This window comes from Nicotiana tomentosiformis, chromosome 8 (assembly GCF_000390325.3).
Source record: "Nicotiana tomentosiformis chromosome 8, ASM39032v3, whole genome shotgun sequence".
NCBI lineage: Eukaryota > Viridiplantae > Streptophyta > Magnoliopsida > Solanales > Solanaceae > Nicotiana > Nicotiana tomentosiformis.
In genome coordinates, this window is record NC_090819.1 from 2,050,954 (window position 1) to 2,067,780 (window position 16,827).

The 16,827-nt window shown below is 32.5% G+C and overlaps 2 protein-coding genes across 2 annotated transcripts; both read right to left on the reverse strand.

The window, feature by feature from the left end:
* Positions 1–6,554: 6,554 nt before the first annotated feature.
* On the reverse strand, positions 6,555–8,157 carry LOC104093935 (receptor like protein 29-like). Its single transcript, XM_009599778.4, has one exon. It carries the CDS (start codon positions 8,067–8,069, stop codon positions 6,669–6,671), a length of 1,401 nt encoding a protein of 466 aa, XP_009598073.1. The 5' UTR covers positions 8,070–8,157; the 3' UTR covers positions 6,555–6,668.
* A 1,602-nt stretch (positions 8,158–9,759) lies between these two features.
* On the reverse strand, positions 9,760–12,028 carry LOC104103710 (HVA22-like protein f). The gene is made up of 5 exons (XM_070181896.1): positions 11,878–12,028; positions 11,481–11,507; positions 11,262–11,384; positions 10,417–10,663; positions 9,760–9,939 (listed from the first exon to the last, which is right to left on the reverse strand). The coding sequence occupies exons 1-5, from the start codon at positions 11,922–11,924 to the stop codon at positions 9,913–9,915; spliced, it is 471 nt and encodes a 156-aa protein (XP_070037997.1). The 5' UTR covers positions 11,925–12,028; the 3' UTR covers positions 9,760–9,912.
* Positions 12,029–16,827: the final 4,799 nt, after the last annotated feature.

The following is a 16,827-nucleotide window of genomic DNA, read 5'->3' on the forward strand; positions in this document are numbered from 1 at the left end:
ATGCATCAAATGAATGCAGAAAATAAGGATGATTTGTGTCTGCTATGACTCCAGTACTGGATGAACCAGCTAGAGAAAGAGTGGGTGAAGCTTCAGTTCCTGCCATGGCTGAAGGTTGAATAACAGGGAAGAAACAGAGAAGATGATTGATGGTTGATTGTAAATGGATCGAGCTACTGCTGCTCTGATACCATGTAAGAGAAGGACTGTGAAATAAGAGAATTTTTCACTGATTGTATTCATCATTCAAATGTCTATATGTACAAGTAAATTGCTATAAAAGAAAATGTAAAAGAAAATCCTATTTACACTTGTACTATTCCTATTCATTGTGTTGTACCTGTATAACAGAATTATTCTTTTACTATATGCACAAATGTGCCAAGCACATGCTTGGATTTTTCTAGAATAATTCAATTATACAGCTGCCTCTTCTCATATCTCACGGCTGAGAAATGAGGCTCATTTATTTTCTTCTAAGGCTGAGATTGTGCCACGTAAGTGAGTGAAATTTAGGACATAAGACTGTGAACCTAGTTAACTCTGAAAATACTTTACTCTTTGTTTCTCAATCCCTTTCATTCTTTCTTCTTCATGAGAGAGATTGGCTTCCTTCTTCATAAAGTAAAATCGATCCACAGCCTTATGGGGCTTTTCTATGTCAACAGTTTCGGTGCGGATTGAACCTTAATCCGCAACTGTTTCCACTCGCCCCGCTCCGATACAACCATTTATATTTTTATCTATCTATTAGTGAAGGTATATATGAAGGAAGGAATCCACCAACATGGCCAGTAAGCCGAAGCTAATTACATTTGCTAGTCAAAAAGTGTATAAAATATGTATATTATATGTATATGTACAAAATATATATTTTGTGTGCTGTTATTTTTTGGAGTGCTAAAATTATACATTTCTCTTTCTTTCTAATCACCTCAAATTATACGTAAAGGCATGCCGGATTGACGGTGTATAATTATCTGCACAAGTGTTTATATCAAATTAAGGAATTTAACCTTACTGATCTAAAATTAAAGTGAAGATACATATTACTCAATCATAATTAAATAATTAATAAATATATGTACGAATTACATTTATTACTTTAGTGTAAATAGTAAATTTTTGCTACCATAGCAACAATACCTGTAATTACAACAATAATATATCCAGTATGATTCCACACGTAAGGTTTGGGAAGGGTAATGTGCATGCAGATTTTACCTCTCTATCTTGTGTGAAATAAAAAGATTATTTCCGATAGACGGTCGGGTCAAGAGAAACGTCAAGAGAAAAGACATAACAAAACCTGCAATTAATAGTACTGGTTTGCCCACGTGAGGGGTTTGACGTTATTGTGTTTTTGCTTCGTCCATGCTCCATTATGATAATGACTGAATGAGATACTTTATTGCTTACATATTTGAATTTATGGTGTCTCCCTTTTATTTTATTTTATTTTATTTTTTGGTATAAGTACTGTTTTGCCCCATTTTTAGCAATGAGAATTTATTATATTTTCACACTTGCATTGCAGTCTGTACACTGTTTCCTCAAGTTTGGTGTTTTTTAAAGTTATAAATAAAGGAAATCATTTCCAAAGACACAATGTGGACAAAACTATAACTTAGGCTCATTCATTATACAAACATGAAAATAGTAAATTGATGGTAACAAACGATAAAGGTTGCATTGGATAGTAACTATTTCATCCGTTCACTTTTACTTGTCCATTATATTAAAATATATTTTTATTTTTATTTGGTCACTATACTAAATAAAGAAAAAAATATATTTTTTTTTTATGTTTTATCCTTATCATTAACTATTTATTCCTCAAATCAGTTCCCAAGACTTTTGGAAATACTATCATTATTATGGGTAAAATTGAAAAATATATATTTCATTTATTGTTTCTTAAGTGACGTGAAAAATCAAAGTGGACAACTAAAAGTGAACGGATAGAGTACTTAACAACAATAATAACAATATATCTAGTATGATTCTACAAGTGGCATCTAGAGAAGATGCGGTGTACATAGATTGTACTTCTACACAAGATAGATAGATTGTTTCCTATAGACTTTCGGCCGGAGAAAAACGTTTCCAAAATATATTGGATGGTAAGTACTAATTCACCTTAATCAGAGGTTTCTTATTTGAGCTCCGAATATGGAGTCGTATTTATTAGACAATGCTTCCCCGCCCCCTACAGGGGCCTCTCCTCCACTCCCAAATATGAGACTTCTGGGTTGTTTTAGATTTAATCGGGTTTTAATACAAATACCGATACCAAATAAAAATCTAAAAAAAGAATAAAAGGAAACCATTTTCAAAGACACAATGTGGACAAAACTATAACGATGGCTCATTCACTATACAAATTAAACATGAAAATAGTAAATTGATGGTACTTTATAGAGTAGCTAGTGACAAGTGATTGAGTGAACATTACTTGCACTCCGATTGGGAAAAAAGCATAGACTTTTGCTTTTGTTCCTTTTCTACAAAAAGCGTAAGGTGGAATATTTATTCCTTTCAGAAATGGTTCCTTTCTCTTCACTCCCTCGACCTAACAGTATCATCTTGTCACTTATACAGTCATTCAAATAGTTAAAAGATGTAGGGAATCAGCATTTAGTTCGAGTAATCTATATATTTAAAGAAAGTTATACCTCCTCTCTTTTTTCCATTAGTTGGCTGGTATCCGGTATCTGTATTGGAGCTCGACTAATTTGATTTTATGTCGTATAAGGCCTATTACAGGAGAAGTGCTCCCTATTTGAATTTTTTTTCATTCTCGTGGCTCGAACCCGAAATCCTCCGGTCACACGTATTTGACCTTTTGGCAAATTGATTTTATTTCAATTTTTTTGAGATATTAGAAAACCAAGAAATCATTTATATTATTTATTATTATTTTCCAAATTTACCCTTACTATTCCGATTACTGGAGTGTTAGTTACGTAAGACATTTAGAGGAGTTAAGGGGTATTTTAGACAAATACTCCTTCAAAGTATTAAGCATCTTCTTAAGAGTCGTGCGAAAAACTTAAAATAATATGAACCCGTGGCAGTATTTATACAAAATTTATCATCTATTCTCATGAAGGAGTTGTAAGTGGATATAAATTGATATGATTTGATGTAAATATCCGTGACGGATACGTTTTTTCCAACATACCTTACTTAGTGGAGTAGTCACATATAATCAAGGGTGGTCAGTTGAACATCCTTCATCAAAAAATTATACTGTATTAATAATCAAAAATTACTTTTTATAAATGTATATTAAATCTTGAACAATCCTTAGCGAAATTTTTGACGTCGCCACTTATCTTACTGCTACCATCCCAGGTACCTGCCTGCTATCATTTCACTATTGTTGGTTATTACTTAGAATAGTAGTGAAAGGTAAATAAGGTAAAATTGATGATCAGTTAAAGTATATAGGACAAGAAATGCAGCTAGCAATATCTGAAAAAACTTTGTATTATGATGGTGCAAGCTTAGTTCATATATAAGAGGAAGCTGAAAGTTAGTACTGATATGAATAGACTGAACTGAAGGGTGGGATCCAGCAGCTTTATCTTTTAAATGTCCTTGTGTTTAGTCCTCTGAAGGTCTTGTTTCTTCATACACAACACTCATGTCCCTACACAAACAACCCCTTATCGGAAGCAGGATTTTTCACCAACGGGATTCAAAAAATAACGCGAAGAATTTAAAGGATATTCGACATCTAATATATATATATATACATGGAAAACAATTGACCTTATATACACTGTATGGTAGGGGTAAGGACTGTGTACATATTATCCTTTCCAGACCCCACTTGTGAAATATACTAGGTATGATGTTGTTGTTGTTGTTGTTGTTGTTGTTTGATACACACAGGGGCGAAGCTATGTAGTTGACCACTCTTCAACGAAAAATTATACTACGTATAAGGTAAAATATTATTTGTTACTAATTAAAATAGACTTTGAACACTCTTGCATAGTCCACTGGCAAAGGGTGTTCAAAATTTGAACATCCTTATAGAATTTCCTGGCTTCGCCACTGGACAAACAATATACTCCCTCCGTTTTAATTTATGTGAACCTATTTCCTTTTTAGTCCGTGACAAAAAGAATGACCCCTTTCCCTATTTGGAAACAATTTACTTTTATGCAATGATTTATAGCCACACAAAATATATGTGCCTCATTTTACACCACAAGTTCAAAAGTCTTCTCTCTTTTCTTAAACTCTGTGCCCAGTCAAATGGGTTCACATAAATTGAAACGGAAGGAGTAATTTTTGGGTGAAGAGGGTTCAGTTGAACCCTCTCCCGCCAACTTAGCTCTGCCCCAGCCCTCCACCCCACCCCACCAGTGGCAGATTTACAATATTAATTGGAATTGGGTTAGAATATATTCATTTGTCTTCTTTTTTCCCGATATATACATACATATATATGTGTGTATGCGCGCGCATAAAATAAATTTATTATCTGTTTAAATTTGATCCCAAATATACCTTTTCATGAGTGGACATGCTCATATTCGTATCTCAAAATTAAATGACTTTTAACTTTTTATTTTTATCCATTTAAAATATATTTTATTATTGAGATGAAGTGCCACTGTACAAGACAAGAATCGTAACCCCAAAAATTCCTTGTAAAAAATTTGAACTAGAAAGATTACAGATATCCAAAATGGTTATAAGAGCCGAAAACATCTAATTGCTTATCATATTTATGTGTTTCACTATTTAAATTTTTTACCCTCCTGAAATTTAATAACTATTAAATAGTACACTAATTCTAGAAAATTAGTTATTTTTTATGGAAAAATAAATAATCTTCAAGAATACAAATAAAATTGAAATGCTTAAATCAATAAAAAATAATTAAAAGTAAATGAAGGAATCACATGGAGTTATTTTATACACTTAACAAAAAGTTATAATCTTGTTGAAGAAATTGCAATTGTTATAATGCCTAAAAGAATAAAATTCATAAACATTAGATTTATTCCTTTTGAGATAAATTTATGCATATAATTATAATTGCATAGACAAGAGAGTATTGGCCTTCGCAAAGAGAGAAACTTAAAGAGAGAAGACTCATTAGTTGTCCTTTGAGAAAAATAAAATATTTTGTGAATATTTGCTTTTAATGTGTATTTCTGAAAAAATTCTACTGTCTTTTTTTTTTTTTACTTCTTATTGTTCTTCCTCTAGTTGTTTTAGAATAGAAGTTAAAATTTACCCTAAGATAAAAGGATTGATCAGTTAATTTTGAAGGGCAAATATGACCTAGTCCACTCATAATAAGGGCATATTTGGGACCAAATTCAAATGGAGTACAAATTTGTTCTATTTTTCGTAGTTGAGGGGCATATATATGAATTAATCTACTATTGATGAGGGTATGTTTAGGACCAAATTTGAAGTAATGGCAAATTTATTCTATTTCCCATTATTGAAGGGACATTTTTGGCCTTTTTCCTTTTCTTTACTGGCCTCTTAGTTTTTTTATTTATATTTATTTTAAATTTACTTCTTTTTGGGTAAAAAGAATGGTGATAGGAGAATGTGCATTTCAAGTAGAGTAAAATTCACTTTACCCCTTTTAACCTGGTTGAAAAATAATAACACCTCACATTTTGAATGAGAAAGGAAACCCCCTTAAGCAATATTTTTTTGGTGAGAGTTTTTTTTTTAAGATAATAATTTTTTCTCTCTCTATCCTTTCAAAGGTGAAGTATAATATTTTTCATCCAAACCAATACTTGAATTTCGTCTTTCTTGCTTGTAAAATTTAAGATATTTTTCTATTATATTGAGGCTATTGTTAAAATTTTTGCAATAAAAAAAAAATTGCATACAAAATTCAAGAAATATGTTGAACGCACATTCACCATGGATGCTTTAGCATTTCAATTTGAAGAGAAAAAGTTACACTGAAATAGTCAATTCTCTGACATATATATTAGACGAAAGAATTGTTGCTATGAGTATTAATTAATTTATGTATTTTCTTTGTATACTAAAATTATTGTACTAAAACCATTATTAAACTTTACTTATTTTGAAAATATCTTTATTATTAAACTTTACTTACTCGACCAAAAAAAAGTAAATATCTTTATTAAACAGGAATTATAGTTGATAATGTCACATTTGAAAATTTATTGTGAAGGCGTTTTTGCATGTTGAAGAATGAACCGGCGACTCATAGGCAGTGGCTTGGTCAAGGGAACCCACCGGAGCCGTAGCAAAAGCGAGTCTTCATAGGGCAGTTGTCACTGCTTATGGACCCGAACCTAGGTGATCTATCCATGACCGGGATGAAACTTGGGTGAAACTAAGTGGAGATTCGAACTGACCGATGTTGAAGAATCAACGGATAAGTTATGGTTAGGGGTGAAATGCAACTCGAACCTAGAGCCATTGACAATGTAAATATTCTTTTTACATTATCAGTGAATTTGAATTTGAAGTAATCTGTTATATGAGTTTTTTAATGCAGTCAGTATATAAAATTTAAACGCTAATATTAATAATTGCAAAGTAAATAGTAATAAGAAATAATTATGCTACTTAATAGACTCAGAAGTACATGTTGGGAGATATAATTTACTAGAAAGAATCAATAATACAACCAAACCTAATTCCTAAACAAAGAACACTAAATGATACAAAGCCATAGTACACAAAACAAACATAAGAAAAAATGACTTCATTACTCCATATGAAGCTTCAGATTTCTTCAATGGCATAGTTATAGAACTAGTATTGTTTCTCCCACATATATTAACTCCAAGATAAACTCCATTTGCCTCAGGTGGATTAAAACAAAGCCCTGGATTTCCACTTAAGTCCAAATTCCTACCAAGCCTTTTCAAGAAACTTGAATTGAATGGAACAACACCATCCAAAAAATTTCTGCTCAAATTCAAGTGATACATATGTGAAAAACTAGAAAATTCAACTGGGATTTCACCCGTTAATCGATTATTTTGTAATGACAATGTGCGTAAATTCAAGAGCTGTGAATAACTTGATGGTATTTTCCCTGAATAACCAGAAGAAGCAAGTCTCAATTCTTGAAGTTTTTTCAGCTGAGCAAACTCTATTGGCAGTTGTATAAACATTGGATTGTCATCCATAAGAAAATATTGCAAACTTTGCAACTTAGGTAAACCTTTAGGAAACTTCCCACTTAATTTGTTGTTACTCAAAGCCAAGAAAATCAAAGAATGTAGATTTTCTATGCTCTCTGGAATTTTTCCAGTGAATGAATTGGAGCTTAAGTCAAGCTTTTGAAGTGTACCAAGTTGGCCAATTGTATTCGGAATTGGACCAATGAAATTGTTGTAGCTCAAATCTAAGCCAACAAGATTTTTAAGATTACCAATTTGGTAAGGGATTTTGCTTGTAAGCTTGTTGTAGCTTAAATCAAGATGTACAAGTGAACTCAAGCTAAAGATTTCTAAAGGAATTTGACCAACAAGATTGTTTTGTGACAAAGTGAGAATTTGAAGTGACTTTAGTAGTGATATTTGAGGTGGGATTGAGCCAATAAGTGAAGGATTCGATCTTAGACTAAGCTGCTGGAGTGAAAGGCCAAGAATTCTTTTTTCTGGAAAAGAGATTCTTGTTTTGCTATATGCGAAACATTGTATAAAGAAAACAGATTCAAGATTTGGGAGTTGAAAAATTTGTGAAGGGAAAGTTGCTGTATTTTTGCATGTTGGATTTGGATGTGTACCAAAATCAAGCCTAGTAACATGAAACATGTTATCAATATTACTTTTTTTGCACTCTATTCCAAGCCAAGATGAACTTTGTTTACATGGATTTGGATAGGAAATTCTCCAATTTTGATCAGAGGACATGGATTCCATTATCTTGAAAAGAGTTTCAAGTTCATGGGATTCCATGTTAGTAATTGGCTGTGGGAGATTCTTGTTATTTGCATGTTGATTGGTTGAGACAAAAGGGATAGAAAGAAATGAGAAGATGAACATGAGGAGTAGAAGCAGAGGAAATAAAGAGAGTGAAAATGGATACATTGTGTTAAAGTCTGTGAAGTTCTGAACTTCTGATCAATTGTTGTAGCTCTATTTGGTTTTAAGTATAGAATCAAATTTTGCAAGAACTGTTAGCAGGGTATTGACGCGAAAGTTTTGGAGTAACAACAAAGTTATTTTGTGTGATATATAAGTCCATGTTCGAGTCATAGAAATAAACATTAATACTTATATTAGGGTATGCTGTCTACATCATACCCTTTGAAATACGGCCCTTATCCGGACTTTGAGTAAAGCTGTTACCACGTGTACCGTACTTTTTTTTTTTTTTTAAGGGTATTGAAGTTTGGTGAGTTTGAACTGAGCTGACTGAAATGACAGGTGAGAAGTGGGGACATGATCATATTGAGTGAGAAATTGAAACCTAAGGTAGGGTCATAGGACATTTGAAGCCATGGGGGGAGACAGAAAGAAAGAGGAGATGATGGAAAATAGCAATGCATATGTTTTTCATTGGAGTTCAAATTCTATATACTAACGAGTTGTTTGGTTGGTGAGATAATAGATAATAATTTTGGGATTAGATGCGAGATTATTTTATTTCGCATTTTGTTGAATTTTTGAATACAGAATTAGTAATGCCGGGGTTAATTTATACCACAATTATAGTATTATTCTATTCCATATTGAGATTCGGATAATAATCCCCGGTTTACTAATCCCGATATAAAACAAAATCTAAGGTAAAATTGAAAATAAAAATTTATCCCAACTTATTTAGTATACATCAAATACATGCTTATATTAAACCTTGTATATCTTTTTCATAGTCCAATGAATCAAATATCTATCAATATCCACTAAATAAGTCTCTCACTGCTTTATCCTTGTATTAAATTACGTTATTATAATTTTTAGATAACTTGTTCCCAAACCAAACTATTCGTAATGTTATAGAAATATTTACATATTTAGATCACTTATAATTAATTACATGTAAATTTCTATGTTAAACAATAATTTCTACTCTAATAAAATTGATGGCCAACCTTAAAGTATATTGATAACGAAAAATAAAAAAATTCATTTCATTTCGGAGGAATTGAGCTAGACTTTTAACTGGTAAAGGATATCGGAAGAGCAACAAATCAAGGTAATGTTGCTTGCTTCATTTTGATTGAACTTTCTTGACATAGCTGTTTGCAAATTCGATCCGTTATTGTCCGGCCAACAGAATAGGACTCCAACGTAAACTATTTTCTATGTTTTCTAGTAGTTTTATTTTGGGGTGAGGAGCGGGGCGCATCTAGTATTCTAGTGACTGGTTCAATTAAAAACGTAAGTTTGAATTGCAAAAATTAGTAAATATGAACTCATAACTGTAAAAATATAATGAGTTCAATACAAAAAATCTTAAAGGTTGAAATCATATAATTTAGATTATGGATCTGCCTCTAGTGAGTGTCCGTGAATAGAGAAAAATGAAAAAAAAAAAAAAAAAGAGTTTTTTCTAAAACGCTCATTGTCAAAAAGTTTTCAAACACAAGAAAGATGGTGGTTTGGCAAGAATCTAATTTCTCAGCTTTCCAAAATACTTTTACTTTCTCTTGTTTTCTTTTTTTATTTAAAGTTACTTTGTATTAATCCTTGTTAGTTTTTACTTATTTCCCTGAATACAACACGAATAATCTCAATGACTGTCCAAATTAATATATAAGAAAAGACTCACATATATTTGTAATTTCACTTATGTGGAAGGGTTTTGAAATTCAAAATACAAATTGATATACAACATATCCAATTGAAACATAAACAATTTAGTAAATAAAGAAAAACTCTGTTGTTGTTGGTAAGGTAAGAGAAATTTCTGAAATCGCTCGTTTCCTCAGTGTTTCTTTGCTTCTCTTTCCGCCTGAAAACATATCAAATTCACAATAAGAATGACTTAGTGGGCGTTTGGTTTGGACATAAGAATTGTAAAACTACGAAAAAAGTGAATTTTTTTTTCAAGTGAAAATGATATTTAAAAATTAGAGTTGTGTTTGGATATAAATATAATTTTGGGTTGTTTTTGAATTTTTACGATTGATCTGAGCGAAAATTTTGAAAAATAGTTTTTTGGAGTTTTCAAAATTTCGAAAAATTCTAAAATTCATCTTCAAGCGAAAATTGAAAATTTCATAGCCAAACACTGATTTAAAAAGAAAGTGACAATTTTTCCAACGGGCCCATTAGACCAAAACACGTGTGTGTGTGTGTGTATATATATATATATATATATATATATATATATATATATATATATATAGATCGTATAAAAAAATTCGTTCTTTAATAATATACTGTAAATGTATAGAAATTAAACTGGTTCGGGAATTATTGTTCGTACCGCTTTGACGACCTTATCAAAGGCATCTGGTCCATATTTTTCTATGTATCTCTCAACTGATTTTCTTGCATCTAAGCTCATCATTTGAAGAGCCTTTCTTTGGTTTTCAGGATAAGTTGAGCTAATACGACTTCCAACTTTAACATGCCTCCTTACAAAATTCTCATGTATATAAGCTGCTCCATTGAAAATTGGTAGCACCAACCACATACAACATACAAGCTTGATGTATGGCCAAAATGGAAGCCTGTCAATGACATTACTAATGTAATATGAACAAATTCAAGTAGAGGCGAAGCCAAAATTTAACGTTAGTGAGTTGGTGATTCTAACTTTTTTAAGTTCCTGAGTTTTAAATGAACATTTTAAAACAAATACAAGGTTTGGATCAATGCTACTGGATTCAACCGAACCCATAGTCAAAGCTCTAGCTCCACCACTGAATTCAGAATATACAAAACTATACACTGACAATGTAATAGAATATTTGTAGGTCATCTAATTAAAGATGACTATATGTAATCGTTCATTGAAAGAGGTGACTAGTAATCTGAAAAATAAGGCAAGCTAGTAACATAACATAACATGAAGGAGAGCCTTGGAGGAACAATAAACTTGCAAACATATGACCTAGGTCGCACGAGTTTCAAGTCGTAGAATCAATCAATGATGCTTGCATGAGGGTAGACTATTTATATCACACCCTCTTGGGGTGCGATCCTTTTTCGAACCCTGCGTAAACACATGATATTTTGTGCATCAGGCTGCCCCTAATTTTATCCATGTATATAAGTTAAAATTCACAAAATTATATCTCTAGACGTTTGTACATAATATGTTGTTACCATTGGAGGATTTTCCAGCAAGATAACTCAAATAGAGTTATGAATGAGTAGAGAACCCAATAGGTTAGCCATTGTTGATCATCTAGTGGTGAAGGGCTCTCAATTGCTCGCATAGAAGAATACCTATTCATTGGGGGGAAAATGAATTAGTGACACATAATGTTGTGTATTCTATATATTGTGTATTTTCACTAGCAACTAAATTAGATGGCAACTTACAAAGGATAAAGAAGCTCCACTCCAGGTCTGTTAAGAAAAAGGAGAGGGAAAAATAAAAAGTTAGGTCTTAATTTTCCAAATAATACAAAAAAATAACAAAAAATAACCAATAAAAATGAAGAAAATATACAATAATCTTCAACCATACTTTGCAGAAAATTAGCATGCATGTTGAACATATATGGTTTTCACAATACAACAAAATGGTCATATAGTAGGACTGTTATATATATATATATATATATATATATATATATATATATATATATATATATATATATATATATATATATATATATATTTAAAAGACGGTCTTCACATAATAGATGTAAAAAATTTAATATAAATGAATTAAATTGGTAAAAAAGATATAAAACTAAAACTAAATTTAAAATACCCGATTAGCCCATTCAAACTCTTAGCAATAGTTCCAAGAGAGCCCATTGAAGAACTGCTTTTCTTACTTTGCTCTCTTGCCTCGTGAAAATTTGATCTCTTTAATTTCTTTTTATCCAATGAGAAAGGAAAGTTGTGGAGAGAAATGAGGGAATGTAAAAAATAGTTGCATGATTTTATACGTACTAATTATTACTAGGTATTTGGTAGATGAGACAAGCAAGTAAAGGATATCTTTTCAAAGGAGAGAAAGTCTTCTTTTCTCCTTCGTGAAGGAATGAGAATATGGTCAAGAAATTAAAGAGGAAATTAACACATGAGAAAGCTGATCATACAAAGTGGTTCATTATATTCTTCGTTCCTATAATTACACACACCCTTTGCCTCTACCTATACGTCAACTATAATCCACTTTTATTTTGGTTTCTAATCGATGTCTGATATTCGCATTAAAGTCCGATTAAATTCAGATTCACTATGAAAAGTCCTATATTGGGGTAAAGCGCTTCTTAACATAGTCGACTCCTTATCCAGGGCTCGAACCTAAGACATTTGATTAAGAATGAAGAAATACTTACCACTCTACTACAACCTTTATTAATTACGTAGCTCTAATTTGCCTCAAATTGACCCCTAGTTATTTGCTCTTGAACTACGTGAAATGGTCTAGCTCAAGGGCAAATTTAACCCTTTATTCTCGTAAAAAAAAGGCCCACCTACTAGATATGTGGCATCATCAATTGCTAAATTGTCATTAAAAACTAAGCTTCTGTCGTTAGTCAATAAGAACAAAAATATTTCATTTTTTAATGGAAAGGGTTAAGAGCAAATTTGACCTTTTTCCCAGAACTAAAATACAATAATACATTCATCTTCTATTATCTAACTGTAGTTAAAATATACTGATTATTAAAAAAAAAAAATATTGACAATATATATGTTAAATCTATTTTCTATTAAGTTGAAATTAAATAAATTGGGCCAGCAGGGAAAAATAGATAATGAGAACTGATTAATTTAACATTTAAAAAAAAAAAATAGAAGAAGAAGAAGAAAAGAAGACGATAAATTAGACCTTCAGAAGAAGGAAAAAACAGAGAATTGGGGATTTTTTCTCATGATAATTTGGGAATTTAAAACAAAATTGGGGGGGGGGGAGGGGGGACGAAAACCATAGGATCTTTACATAAATAGCCGATTGAATTTACTCTTTATTACTTCTAGCTGATATATATTTATATATATATTAAACATAAATTATGCATATACCGGCTACTTTCAACTTAAGTAGTTGGATGGACATCTATTTAGGTTAATTATTCAAAACATAAAGAGACAAAATGGGGCAAACAGATATGAGTTTTTTTCACTTTTAGCCTGCACCAGAATTGTTTATATTCGGTAGCCGAAAAAGTACATAAAATCTGTATAATTTTTGTATATAACATACAAAATATATATATATATATATAAAAATATATTTTTTCGGTTATTATTTTGAGATACAAGGTGTATTTGGTATGAAGGAAAATATTTTTCGGAAAATATTTTTCAATTTTTCCATGTTATGTTGGTTTAAATGTTTTGAAAAATATTTTTCTCATGAATTAGGGGTGCTTATTGGGCGAATCGGGCGGATAATTAAGCTTAACGGTTCGGTTTATCGGTTATCGGGTTATAAATATAATAATTCGTTAGACATCTAATAAGATAACGGGCGGATTGGTATTGGATTAATGGAGATAGTTAACCACTTTTTAACCATGAGAGGGTGGATGTAATTTAGCTTAAGGAGCGGTTATCAAGCGGTTTATCGGCTAAATCAAATAGAAAATTTTTGAACAATTCTAGAGCCTGTTTGGATTGGCTTAGAAAAAGTAGTTTTTTAACAGAAATAACTTTTAAGCCAAAATTGAGGTTGCCCAGCTTACTGCTTTTGGCTTGTTTTGAGCAGTTTTAAACTTATTTTAAACACTTTTTAACTTTGTCAAACACTAAAAAGGGTTAGAAAGAGCTTAAAAGTTGATTTGACCAGCTTAAAAGTCAATCCAAACACCCTCCTAGTCTTGTGAATACCAAACGGCCAAACCTGATAAAGTGACTTGACTATAAGTCCCACCCCCTTTTAGTTTACTAGGCTTGTTAACATCTATTTCTACATGATCGAATGTGTTAACACTTTATAATTTGAACTGCACTTATTATAAGTATTTCTTTTGGTTGCATATCTATCATATTTCATATCAAAAAAGGGGAAAGACTGTAAACTGGTCAAATTGACTAAAACTTATATACAATCGGAATCCCCTGCACTTACAAAACTTGACTGAAAACTTGAAGGCATTTTCAGATTTATTTTTTGATAATACTCATGTAACTTTTGTTGATCCCATATAAAAGTGTAAATATAAAAATTCTTAACGGGTTAACGGTTTATCCGATAAGAAAATTGAGTAATCCGCCCCAAACCGTTAAGCCGCGAATTATAAAATCCCAATCCGTTCACCAACCGTTACCCCGAGAACCCAATACCAACAAGCCAATAAATCATCGGTTCGGTTAACGGTCCGGTTAACAGTTTTGAATAGCCCTATTATAAACTAATTTTCCTCCAATTTGAGAAAAATATTTTCTCTATCAAGAGAAGGAAAAATATTTTTCAAAACTCTTTGCCAACCTTCCTCTCATTCCCCATCCCCACCAAAACCACCCCCACACCCCCAACCCAACTCTCCACACCCAACCATCCCCAATTCCCCACCCCTCCCTCACCCCTACCCTAAATATGTCACGACCCAAAAATTACACATGTCGTGATGGCGCCTATCTCAATACTAGGCAAGCCGACAACCTCAATAAATCACATTTTCTCTTAAGTTTGAAATCATAATATTTGAATTTCCATAGAAAAATCTCACAAATTACTGACATAAGATATATTCTCAAAACTCGGTGTCACTGAGTACATGAGTATCTAAATGATAACAAAGTCTGACTGCTAAAAACACTGTCTGAAAATGTAAAACAATACAAAAACAGAAAGGAAAAAGAGTCAAGGTTTGCGGACGCTAAGCAGCTACCTCGATAATTTTCAACAAATAAAACTCCGAGAACTAGCAACCACCGTGTCCAAAAGTACCTGGATCTGCACACGAGGTGCAGAGTGTAGTATGAGTACAACTAACTTAGCAAGTAACAATACTAAATAAAGAAATGAAAGTAGTGACGAGCTTCACAACTAAGTCCAATTACAGTAATTTCCAACATAAGAAGATAGGCATACTTTCATGTTCAACATTTAAAACTCAACAGTAATTTCATATCAAGTTCGACTGAAAAAGAAGATAATATCTTTCAGAAATTTCCAACACAGTGATATATGACAATTGTAGTGCAATAAGAATGAAATCAAATGCATCCTCTCAGGACCACAGTTACTAAGCCATTTCATTCACTCAGCACTCAATACTCGCACTCGGTAGATACCTACGCTCACGGGGGGTGTGTACAGACTCCGGAGGGGCTCCTTCAGCCCAAATGCTATAATTCACACGGACAACTCACGTGCTATAGTATAATATCTGGATCCTCACGGACAACTCACGTGCTGCACGGATAATTCACGTGCTATAGTATAATATCTGGATCCGCACGGACAACTCACATGCTATAGTATAATATCTCACAATCAGGCCCTCGACCTTACTCAGTTATAAATCTCTCACGTCTCTCGGGCTCTCAATAATCATGAAAAATCAGCCCAAATAACAATGATATGATGCATCAATAATGAACAATAGAGACTGAGATAAAATAAATAAGTAAACTGTGAGTGAGTACAAAATAATAATTTAGCAGATAATTCAATATGTACACAACCTCTGTGGATCCCTATAGTGCCAACACATAATCTAAACATGATTTGTGATTTAATTTCCCTACTACATGGAGAATGTACAGATAACAACAGATTATTCAACTACACAGTTCCATAGAATTTGACCAAGTCACAATTTCTACGGTGCACACCCACACGCCCGTCACCTAGCATGTGCGTCACCTCAAAATCGATCATATAACACATAATCCGGGGTTTCATACCCTCAGGACCAAATTTAGAACTGTTACTTACCTCAATCCGAGCAATTCTTTATTCCATTAAGCCTTTGCCTCGCGAATCGTCCTCCGAACGCCTCGAATCTAGTCACAATTAATTCGATTCAATCAATTTAAATTATAGGAATTAATTCCATACGAAAATACTAATTTTTCAATAAAATACGAAATTGCACTCAAAAATCTCAGTGGGACCCACGCCTCGGAACCCGACAAAAATTACAAACTATGAACGCCCATCCAACTACGAGTCCAACCATACAAATTTTACCAAATTCCGACATCAATTCAACCCTCAAATCTTCAATTAAAGTCTTTGAAGATTTCTATCATTTTCAACCAAATCTCTACCCATTTGAACTCAACAATCTTTCTACAAACCTTATTGGTACGTGTATGTATAAATAATACTCCCAATTACTCATATTTACCCAAAATCGAAATTGAAGACTATGGTTAGAAAATCTTACCTCTTTGAAGCCCTAGTAAGTTCCTTGTGAAATCTCCAAACCTTGAACAAGAATTGATAGACAAATGACTAGGTCTTCACTTTCTCTCTCTAAGATGCTCTCGCCTCTCTCTAAAATATCAGATGAAACCCTTCAAAATGACCCATAATAGTATTTTATAAGAATGGGGTCGGGTTTATATAATCAGAAAAATGAAGCTCCACCGCAAAATGGGTCGCAAAAAGGCCCTCCGGAACTGGGCAACACCGTTTCAGTCTGTGACCGTTATGCGGTCCGCAGACCTATTCCTCGGTCGCATAATGCACCGCAGAACTGGTCTGCAGTCGCATAATGCGCCTCAGACCTTCCTTCAAACTTGCCCCACT